The 11,528-nt window shown below is 42.9% G+C and overlaps 1 protein-coding gene across 4 annotated transcripts in view; it reads right to left on the bottom strand.

Annotated features, from left to right (window-relative positions):
- Nucleotides 1–1,054: 1,054 nt before the first annotated feature.
- Nucleotides 1,055–11,528, bottom strand: part of LOC135522284 (high affinity nerve growth factor receptor-like) — a 28,132-nt gene continuing 17,658 nt past the window's right edge. The window contains exons 9-17 of one of the 4 annotated variants that reach the window (XM_064948388.1): nucleotides 11,499–11,519; nucleotides 11,175–11,233; nucleotides 10,945–11,047; nucleotides 9,914–10,066; nucleotides 9,620–9,750; nucleotides 9,332–9,504; nucleotides 7,594–7,849; nucleotides 7,214–7,372; nucleotides 1,055–5,057 (exon numbers count right to left, since the gene is read on the bottom strand). In XM_064948388.1, the coding sequence (XP_064804460.1) occupies nucleotides 4,872–5,057; nucleotides 7,214–7,372; nucleotides 7,594–7,849; nucleotides 9,332–9,504; nucleotides 9,620–9,750; nucleotides 9,914–10,066; nucleotides 10,945–11,047; nucleotides 11,175–11,233; nucleotides 11,499–11,519 (1,241 nt within the window). In that variant the 3' untranslated portion in view covers nucleotides 1,055–4,871. The remainder of the gene's footprint in view (nucleotides 5,058–7,213; nucleotides 7,373–7,593; nucleotides 7,850–9,331; nucleotides 9,505–9,619; nucleotides 9,751–9,913; nucleotides 10,067–10,944; nucleotides 11,048–11,174; nucleotides 11,234–11,498; nucleotides 11,520–11,528) is intronic. The other 3 variants (XM_064948389.1, XM_064948390.1, XM_064948391.1) reach the window with 3 other exon arrangements.

Raw genomic sequence — 11,528 nt, 5'->3', positions numbered from 1 at the left:
TTTGACAGCATTAATGTGTTTGTCTGTCGACTGTGTATAACAACTGTATCAGCTGAAATGTTGGATCGTATAGGGTAGTACTGCAGTTATTTTCCAATACACTAGATGACAACCTTTCACTGAGCAATGATCTACTGTAAAACAACCAATGTTCTACTGCAAGAGGGAACAAAGTATTGGTGTATGTATGAATGTGAGCAGTAGGGGGCATGATTGAACAAGGATAATTTGTTTTGCCTCTTGTAGCCAACAGCATGTAGCCCACCCCATCCACAAGAGTAGAAAATATAGTTATTTTTGACAGATTCTACCAAATTGCGATAACACACAACAAAATACACTGCTTATCTTGTTTTGAGGCAATTTAAGGTTATTGTTTTCTCTCAGTCAATGGTGAAGATGCTGACATATTGGTCTCTAAACTTCAGATGGGGAATAGAGGCGCTCTTTTCCTTGGAAAGAGTGTTGTATTAGGGTATCTTAAAAAGGAGGAGTGATGATGAGGGAGACTCGCTTGGCCCTAGTCTTGAAAGGAGATGGGCAGTGGAAAGTATATCTCTATAGGGGGTTGAAGGTATAGTCCCGTCTCTGCCTGTAAGACGTCATAGGAAACAGTGGTCCAGCATGAGCCTAACAAGTGTTTTCATTTCCAATACACTAAAGAGAGGGAGAGAGCCAGCGATATAACATTACTCACAACCCATTAGCACTCCTAAGGGAGTGGATATGGAGAAAAGGGAGGGAGGAAAAAAGTGTGAAGTGATGAGAGGCTGCTGTAATATATCCAAAGTGTGCTTGTTTGTTTGGTGGGGGGGGGGGGGTAACCTAAGGTCATATAAAACATTATTCTTCCAGTAACTGATGTGTGTGGTGAGACTTCCAGTGAGAAAGTACTGCTGTGTGTAATTCAGGTAAATGATTACAGACCTCCACACAATGAAAGGTGCTTTTGCAGGCTAAAACGTGTAGGAACAATTAGTCTGTATTTGTTCATCCTCCGAAATATTATAAGAACATGTACTGTAAGATGGTAGACAATTGGAAACTGAGCTCCTTGAACCAAATGGTTGTTTTATTCATGGGCAGATGATATACAAAGTGTTGGGGTAACAATATCTGAACATTACCATTTTTTTTAACATCAAATCAATAAAGTATATGTACATATTTACATTCAAAGGTGTCCAAATTGTTTTACTAGTCTTGTAAAATGTCTGCTTTTATTTTCAAGGTGAAATGTTAAAAGGGAGAGTGGACCTTGTTGTGTGTCTATAGGTTGTATCACGGTCTCTATTTCAATTCCATCTGTCACTCTCCTCCTGAAGTTCCGATCATTGTTATCCATCTGTTACATGTGAAACCATTTCGCTGTATCTCTCTCAACCATCTTGTCCCTTACTGGATTTCAGCAGCTTGCTTTGATGTTAAAGGCTGATGTTAAATGCTTTGGGGTCACTATAAGGCATGTTAACATGGCTATTTCCTATGAAAGCTATGTAACTGTACCTGAACCGATGAGCTATAATCTTGCACTGCCTACACATGTTTTTATTTGGAGTATACTCACTGGCCTTGGACAGAGAAATCATTCTACAGTATTTAAATGCAGAAAAAGGTAAGACTAGTATGTCAGGAAAAACACCTTCCTGGCCTTTAATAGAAGGTCCCACACTGTTTTTTCAAAAATATCCCTATTTTACAATTAGTCGTCATTGTTTTTTTCCCCTGACAGCAAATTATTTCATATACAGTAGAACATTTTAAGCAGAGTAATACATCAGATAAATAATGAATAAGTCAAAAGAATAACTGTACAACTCTACTTTAATGTTTGTAATAATGTTTGTAATATTGTACATTCGGATTAGAATGAGTAGGCGGAGAAATGCGAAACATTGTACTGAATTCCATTAGCTATAAACAACTGTAGTGAGCAATATCAACAGTAGACAACGTCCGGTCAAACTTACCATTGAGCACACGCACACACACACACACACACACACACACACACACACACACACACACACACACACACACACACACACACACACACACACACACACACACGTTACTGTATTCAGACATTATCAATCCAGATGATGGTTGGGTTTTGGGTTATAAACAAATTGGGTTATCAAATAAGATTATATTGATAAGGAGCATCTCTCTTAATGACCATTTACTGTTTGTTCATATTCCCAAATGCTACTTGATAATTGACATCCCAATACAATGCAAGTGATAGCCATGAAGAACACAAACTTTGTATGTAGTTTCTTTACTATGGGCTATGGGCTATGTATATGAAAAATGAAGGATCTGACATAACAGCCTAACAATATAAAGCTTTCTGATTAGTGCAATTGACTTGGCACAAGAGGTTTCTCTATATTTTCACTCCTACTGATTATATCACACAGCTTGAAAATGGAAAGATGGCGTCTTACTGTTCCAATACATCTTGAACATAATGGTAAAGCTGTCATTATCAAAATTGTAGATGATTGAAATTTCACCTATGAAAAGCATTCTCGGGCTTGAAAATCACTGAGCCCCTTAAACTTCACTAAAGTAATTCAACTTTTCCATATTCTCAGGCAACAGTAAATCCCAGAAAGTATTCAGACCCCTTGACTTTTCCCACATTTTGTTACATTACAGCCTTATTCTAAAATGGATTAAATAAATAAAAATCCCCAGCAGTCTACACACAATACCCCACAATGACAAAGCATTTTTTTTTTACATTTTAGCAAATGTTTTAAAATATAAAAACAGAAATGCCTGTTTTTACATAAGTATTCAGGTCCTTTGCTATGAGACTCGAAATTGAGCTCAGGTGCATCTGGTTTCCATTGAACATTCTTGAGATGTTTCTACAACTTGATTGGAGTCCACCTGTGGTAAATACAATTGATTGGACATGATTTGGAAAGGCACACACCTGTCTATATAAGGTCCCACAGTTGACAATGAATGTCAGAGAAAAAACCAAGCCATGAAGTTGAAGGAATTGTCCGTAGAACTCAGAGACAGGATTTTGTTGAGGCACAGATCTGGGGAAGGGTACCAAAACATTTATACAGCATTGAAGGTCCCTAAGAACACAGTGGCCTCCATCATTCTTAAATGGAAGAAGTTTGGAACCACCAAGTCTCTTCCTAGAGCTGGCCACCAGGCCAAACTGAGCAATCGAGGGAGAAGGGCCTTGGTCAGGGAGATGACCAAAAACCCAATGGTCACTCTGACAGAGCTCAAGAGTTCCTCTGTGGAGATGGAAGAACCTTCCAGAAGTACAACCATCTCTGCAGCACTCCACCAATCAGGCCTTTATGGTAGAGTGGCCAGATAGAAGCCACTCTTCAGTAAAAGGCACATGACAGCCATTTTGGAGTTTGCCAAAAGGCACCTAAAGGACTCTCAGAACATGACAAACAATATTATCTGGTCAGATGAAACCAAGATTGAACTCTTTGGCCTGAATGCCAAGCGTCACATATGGAGGAAACCTGGCACCATCCCAAAGGTGAAGCATGGTGGTGGTGGCAGCATCCTGCTGTGGGGATGTTTTTCAGCGGCAGGGACTGGGAGACTAGTCAGGATCGAGGCAAAGATGAACGGAGCAAAGTACAATGAGATCCTTGATGAAAACCTGCTCCAGAGTGCTCAGGACCTCAGACTGGAGCAAAGGTTCACCATCCAACAGGACAACGACCCTAAGCACACAGCCAAGACTTCGGAACAAGTCTCTGAATATCTTTGTGAGCCCGGACTTGAACCCAATCGAACATCTCTGGAGAGATCTGAAAATAGCCGTGCAGCAATGCTCCCCATCCAACCTGACAAATCTTGAGAGGATCTGCAAAGAAGAATGGGAGAAAATCCCCAAATACAGGTGTGCCATGCTTGTAGCATCACACTAAAGAAGACTCAATACTGTAATCGCTGCCAAAGGTGCTTCAACAAAGTACTGAGTAAAGAGTCTGAATACTTATGCAAATGTTTATTTGAGTTTTTTATTTGTAATAAATTTGCACCAAAACTTTTTTAAATATTTTTGCTTTGTCATTGTGGGCTATTGTGTGTAGATTGAAGAGGGGAAAATGATTTAATCAATTTTAGAATAAAGCTGTAACGTAACAAAATGTGGAAGAAGTCAAGGGGTCTGAATACATTCCCAAAGGCACCGTATAGTCTGCATTCCTCCAATCATGCAAAACCCTTCATCAGGACAACACCCGTTCAGTCACACAATAAAACACTCACAGTAAACACTTGACAGATCTTCGCTGGCTCGTTCTTTTCCTCCCGCTCCCAGTCAGCGGCACACAGAGTTGGGGCTGGGTCGTCATGAGACGAGGCGAGCTGGGGTAGTAGGCAAAGCTGAAGCAGCATGGATGTTGCCAGTGTCCGTACAGTATGTCCAGCTTTAGAGTTAAAAAACAGTGACCGGGAAGTAGGAAGTAACCCCCATCTTCATAGTCTTCCCATCGCTTCAGGGTAAAGTTTCTCTGAGGCACAGATCTGGGATCAGCTTCCCCTCCCCCACTCCGATCTGTAACCATTAGTGGCCCAAAAATACCCAATATCAGCATCTAGGAGCAACTTCACCCTACTCCCATCCCAACCCAATGGTACCGATCAGACTAGATCCTTGCTAAGTCTGGCCTGAGCAAATATCCAATCAGAGGGGGTGTCGGTGTGTTTAAGACCAATAGAGGTAAATGACGGCAATGCTTAGGTTCAGGATTGCCATCGCACAGTCCTTTACCCAACTCCCACCCCTTCCCAATACCTGTCATCCCTGACCGTAAGTTCCCCTACTTCCCCTTGCCTGGAGACTGCCCCAGCCCCAGACCTCCCAACCTCTACCCCAGGATGTCCAGGTAGATAGGGGGGCTCTTGACAAGGGCAAGGAGGCGGCTGTGGATGTCCTTGATGACCAGCCTCTGCTGGGGCTCCCTTTGCCAGCAGCCCTGCATCAGGCCATGCACCTCTTTGGGGCAAGTGCGTGGTCTCTCCAGCTCCCGGCCCTGTGTAATGCACTCGATAGCCTGTGGGGGTGCAAATAGAGACAGAGGGAGGGGGTTAGAATTAAAAGGTCTGCTAGCTTCAGTAACTCCAAGTTTTTGCAATGCCTCTTTATTTGGGGCTATTACCTCAGGGTTTGAATGTTTTCATGATTGTCACTTTTCATTAATTTGACCAGACAAGCTCAAGCTACGCTAGAGAGCTTAAGGTGAAGACACTTGGATAAGAACAATAAGTGGAGTTGTCAAGATGAGTCAACAACTTCTGCACAATTCTGGAGAACGTTCTGTGAGAACGAAAGATATTGCCTCTAATAAGCTGGTGATCTTTCAAAAGAATGGAATGGTATTCATCAGAAAAATTGTCAAATTGACACATTCTTACCCTTGGCATGGCTCGATGCATTTATCACTGTCAAGAACTGAATTGCACTATGCCTATTCCCATACAAGGACTGCCCTTGGCCCCACATCACACAAAGAGCCAGCAACTTAACCCTTTTAAAGAGTTCAATATCCCTAACCTAATCCAATGAACTGAAGAGACCTGTCAGCACTGAACCTCATGATACTATAATGCCCAGCTAGCACATTTGGGTCCTTGGAAGTTGTGGGAATGTACGTTTTTGGTTTCCCATTGGTTCTGGGAACGAAGCCATACATTTCCTGACCAGTAAAGCAGAACATTTTTTAAACGTTCTGAGATTTGAAGTGATAATTTTGCCTGATATTTTTAGGTTCTGAAAACATTTTACTATAGTTCCCTGAATGTTTTCCTCTTTTATTAACATTCTCAGAATGGAAATTATAGGTTATTTGATGGTAATTAAATATAATTCTGATAACACTGCTAGCTTAGAATCATTGTTTCGAAACTCCAAGCACAGATAGGACTTATCGAAATGAATTTGCTCAGTCATTAATCATGTAAACACGTGTATTTTTTATTGTGGCACAGCGTCAGTGAGATTCAAACCTATGATCTTCTGTTCTTCAGCCATGGAATTTGTCCACTGCACTACCAGGATGGAGCTGCATGCCATGTTTTTTGTACTTATACAAAGCTGTACATTTTTGTCATTTTAGTTTATAACTTTTAGGAAACGTTCTGTCAAAGTAATGAAACACCAAGAAAATCACGTTTTTTTTGTAAAGTTTCTTAAAAGTGCTGAGAATGTTTCAAAGCAACTATCCTGCACCATTCCCAGAAAGTTGTGGGAAGGTTGTATGCATAATAACCATAGGACAACCCCGCTCTTACAGAGCTCTAAGAAACATAAGGTTCTCAGAACATTGTGTGCATCTTCATAAGTGAACAAAAATGTATAGTGACTTTCCAAGATGGCCGCCCGTCTCCTTATCTCAGGCCTAGATGGAGTGTTTGGGATGATTTATCCCTGCCTTCCCTAATTAGACGACATGATAATTACACATGTCCATCATTGGCGGGGAGGATTAGGTTAACAAGGTTAAACGTCATTGGCCCTGGGCAAAGATGAGAGCCAATGAGATTAGAATTGAGTAGACGGGAAAATTGATCTACCCTCCACTTGAAAGGAAAGAGGGTTGGTTATAGGGCATAATGGTGTGTTGCGGTCAGGACAGAGTCCACTTCTTGGGGTGCAACCTAAAAGGGTTGGACTGGGTCCGCCATGATTACTATGAAGTCATTGATTGGCTGTATAGTAGACGGGAAATCCTAGTGCTCTAGTCTCCTTCTATGATCAAACACTTCACCCTCTATCCACTGGCTGAATGATGATGTGGTACAGTATTTACACGTTGCCTGGACACTGTTCCATTACTCAACTAGATATCAGAGTTATAGCTACTTCATTATTACTATGAATCTAGAAGGTTTTGATCACCAATACAAAGATGCCCCTTTTACAAAAAGAGGTAGGTGCTTATATTTGTCCTATTTCACATGTGAATTGGAAATGTGTTTTTGCATATCCCACTCTCCCTGAGACACCATCAGAGAGTAGGGTCACACCCAGAGTCTGCCATTATGAACAGCACCTGGAGAAATGAGCGTTGCTCAACGGCACGTCAACAGATTCTTCCCCTTGTCAGCTCAGAGACTCGAACCGCCATTCTTTCAGTTACTGGCCCAACTATCTAACCACCAGGCAACCTGCCACCCCATGTTGCTTCCTACCTAGTGCCCAGTTCCTTACCTCACTGTTGGAGAGCTGGTACCAGGGCTGTTTCCCATAGGTGAAGATCTCCCAGAGGACCACTCCAAAGCTCCAGATATCACTCTCCGTGGTGAACTTCCTGTACATGATGCTCTCCGGAGGCATCCAGCGAATAGGAAGCATCGTACGCCCACCCACCTGACAGGAGTGAGGTCAATGGTCATTCAATTGTACATTCATAGAATTATAATTAATATGACAATTGAGATGTACCATGCTACTTAATATGTGATAAGCCTATACATTGAAAATATCAAGATGTATTTTGTTGTACATAGAGTTGGATGAGTAAATATTACATGACAATGGCGTGTTAGATGACAAATCCCCACCCTAAAAAAGTATTTCACTACTTCCACCTTTACCCTGTAGTAGTCTGTGCTGTAGATGTCCCGGGACATGCCAAAGTCTCCTATCTTGACCATCAGACCCTCTCCCATATCTCCCACCAGGCAGTTGCGTGTGGCGAGGTCCCGGTGCACGAAGTGAAGGGAGGCCAGGTAGACCATGCCCGAAGCGATCTGGGCGGCGATGTGCAGCATCTGGGGAAGAGTGAGCTGGCCCAACGGGGGCATCTTCACCTCTTCCAGGATATGGGCATCTGGACCGTGCGCCCTGGTGGACACGGGGAGGAGAGGTCACAACCTTTCGAGTTTTACAGGCTTTTTGGTGAACGGCATGTGACATACTTTGGCTGACATCCATCAGGAACTGTATTCACAGAGTCTCAGAGTAGTGTTTATATAGGATCACATAGCCTTTTAGATCAAAATGAATAAATGGACCGGAAGACCTGATCCTGGATCAGCGCTCCTACTCTGAGATGCTTTGTGATATGGGCCCAGCTCTCCCAGATTAATTTAGGCTTCTGATTGGTCCTTTGATGCATGAACTTTTGCACCAACCTAGTGATGCAATATCAACATACAGTGACCAGATGGATGATTACTGCATGCAATCTGCAGATGGAACATGTTGGATGTATACGAGATCTTTTAAGTGTAATAGAGACAGTCAGCTAGAGACCAAGCCATAACAAAACAACTTAACAAATGGTTAATAGGAAACATAAGGCTTGTTATACGCCTCGCATTCATTTGGAATAATTTGATTCCGAGATGCATGATAGCCTTACTCTTCAAACGTTCCACAGTTTCTCTCAATATGGCATCCACCCCACCCACTCTGACTTGTAGCTCACTCCCAATAAGCTCCTCGATGTGTCCATCAATCCTAATAGAAATGTGTCACTTGCAGGAAGTTATCTATTCTATCACTATTAGTTTAACAGGCAGGTGGTAGGGTAGACGAGCAGCTGCCTCATAGGCCAAGAGACACACATCCATTCTGTCTGCTTGGAAATGTGATTTCCATCTATCCATGAATCTGGATAGTGTGGGCTGTGTCTGTGTGCACATTGAGTCTCCATTCCCAGTCTGGCCCCACTGGACACCTGGCAGTGGCAGACATACACTGTCTATGTCTGTTTCAATGGTGTCTCAGAGTATGTCCCAGGTGCAGCATGAGTGGTCATCTGCAGTATCAACGTGGTGCTCTGTCTGAGTGCTCAGTGAACATATATCCTGCATCCATGTTGGACCAGACTTGTCTTTAGAACTTCAGAGTGTAGACAGGCTACGAGAACTTCTGCGGTCGACGTGGACATCTTCAATGATATGATATCCGAAATGCATCTAAAATCACATATTCAGTCATCCCAGATCACAGAAATGATTTGGGACTCTCACAACTAAGTGTCCTTAACCACTCCAACACATTGTTGGTCCATGCAGTCCACCCCAAGTGGGTTATTGCCTTGGGAACACAACAAGGTAGAGAAGTGAGGACGATGGTGTCTACAAGTGTGGCTTGGCATAGAAACAGTTGCATTTGTGTGGTTCATCAAGGTCAATTAAGTGGCTTTGCTGAAGAGCAGTGGACACAACGATGCAGAGATGTTAGAACAAAACCCTCGGTTTCTAAATAGTTACCATGCTGAAGCTAATAAGTAGAAGTTAACAGGGGAAGGTTAGCATGGGCGGCCATGAGGTTATCCCTGTGGGGATTTAAGTAGGAGGTTCTGTTTCTTTTCCATACCTGAGGAAGCGGTTGAGGTCTCCATGTCTCATGTATTCAAACACCATCGCCAGTGGCTCTCCATCTGTACACACTCCATAGAAGCGAACAATGTTCTGGTGCTGGAGCACTGTGAGCAGCTCAGCCTCTCTCTGGAAGTCCTGCCGGGTCGACTCGTTGGCATCCTTCAGAGTCTGACCACAGAGAAACACAGTCACGGGAGGATATGACATCATCATGTTTAGGAGGTCTAAACTTCATGTAATGCACCTCTGAAAGTGTGGCCATGGATGGAAGTCTCATGCATACCTTGATGGCCACCAGCATTTTGTCACTGTCCGGACTGAGGTTGGCACACTCTGCCAGGTAGACTTTGCCAAAAGCCCCCTCACCCAATTCCCACTTCAGAACTACATCCTGTCTTTTGATGTGTTGCACACCTGTACATACAAAGAGAAAGGCTTTTAACATTGGGCCTTATAAAACATTGTAAGATCACTGCATTACCAACTTTATCTAGGAAAAACATATGGTAGATATGAAATGCAATCATAATGAAGTTAGCACGTATCCAGTCCCTAGTTGTATTCCAATTCCACTCACACATGTCTTTGTCTTTGAAGATGCCACAGAAGTACTGAGGGTTCTCCACAAAGCTGGACATGCCAGAGTCGTCAGAGGAAGGAGGGCTGGTCCCAAAGTTCATGAAACGCAGTGACACAGCAAGATCATCCTCTGTTCCCAAGACAGATGAACCTGGAGAGAGGGAGAGAGACCTGAATGTGATACATCCATTTATTTTCCAGCAATTTATGTATGCATTGTTCAAATGTTGGAAGTGGACGTCGGATCAGTAAGCAACTACTGTATTTTCTGCAGACATTATTAACAATCGTAAAACCCACTCAACGAGAAAACCACAGAACCCCCAGAGCCCCTGATAGAAAATGGTGGATGGCAGCAAGCGAGGGGAAACGAGTTGGCCAGGAGGGGGGCCCACTTAGGCAATCAGAGCCACTTAGGCACTTTCTGGGTGGGGGTCCGAGAGGACCTATCACGCCTACAGGAGCTGGTCTCCATCAGTCTTCTTTAATGGCCAACGCTGCTGCTAGGGGCTCCTGACGCCGTTCACTGCTGTAATTAAGGCACTCTAACCCAGCTGTTGGGCTGACAGTGTGCAAAGTTACAGCCTGGCGGAAACCCTATTTTGCCTGGCCTCATGTGAATTACTTTTAGAAAGGAATACAATGCTTTCTGCGGAACTATTGGCAATTCCAATGTGATAATGAAATAAATGAGTTGGCATTGATGCTGGCTTTTGGTTGTTTCAGTTTGGAATGGATATGCGCTTTCAGAGTCTTTACCGTTGGCAAAATGTCATATTCTCCTGGGGTTGTCTCGTATTGAATTATCCAGACAGGGAAATGTCAGAATTCAGTCTCAACCCTTCACTTTCTAACAACCAAGGTGTTTTGAGAACAGCTAACCCATCTCAGGTTGTTTCGTACCTGTCTTCTATGAAATCCCAAGTAACGTGTTGCTTGCCCTCTGAGTATAGGAGACTATACCTTGTTCAACCGACAGACACTACTGTGGTATTTGAAACACATTGCATAGTAGAGTGTGTCACTTACGGTGAATACCAAACTTGGACTGCTGGCCGCACTTGTTGATGACCAGTACCATCATAAGGAGGAAGGCGCAAGCAAACACAGCCAAACCCACTGCCACTGACACCTGCACAGAAACATAATTAGCATCAACATAGCTTAGCATAGCATAACAGAAATTTGCTAAAACATTAGCATTCCACACTGTATGTTATATTATTACTATGGTTCAGACCCATTGAATGGTGTCTCACCCCAAACATTCTGCTCTCCGTGTTCTCAGTGACATCCTCATTAGATTTGTTGGTGGGAACTGGAGGGAGCAGAAAAGGAATCATTAATGATGGATCGTTACTCACAAATCACCTTGATAACCACATATAAAGTATGCAAGACACTGACACAGTGTATAAAAAAATGTTGGAGGGGATACGTGGAGTATCTGAAAGCAAAATCCTGGGTAATTTACACTCTACTACCTGTGATAAGTATTTTTTGTTCTCGTTAGGTACAGTTTAGAAGGTTATCTGTTTCTACAAGGTAATAATCACTGTCAAAATAACACTCAAAAGGCTTACGTGGATCACTTTCTTCAAGGACTGGCATGA

This window comes from Oncorhynchus masou, chromosome 30 (genome assembly GCF_036934945.1).
Source record: "Oncorhynchus masou masou isolate Uvic2021 chromosome 30, UVic_Omas_1.1, whole genome shotgun sequence".
NCBI classification, from domain to species: domain Eukaryota; kingdom Metazoa; phylum Chordata; class Actinopteri; order Salmoniformes; family Salmonidae; genus Oncorhynchus; species Oncorhynchus masou.
The sequence above is the reverse complement of the archived record's forward strand: the minus strand, read 5'-3'. Positions and strand labels throughout refer to the sequence as shown.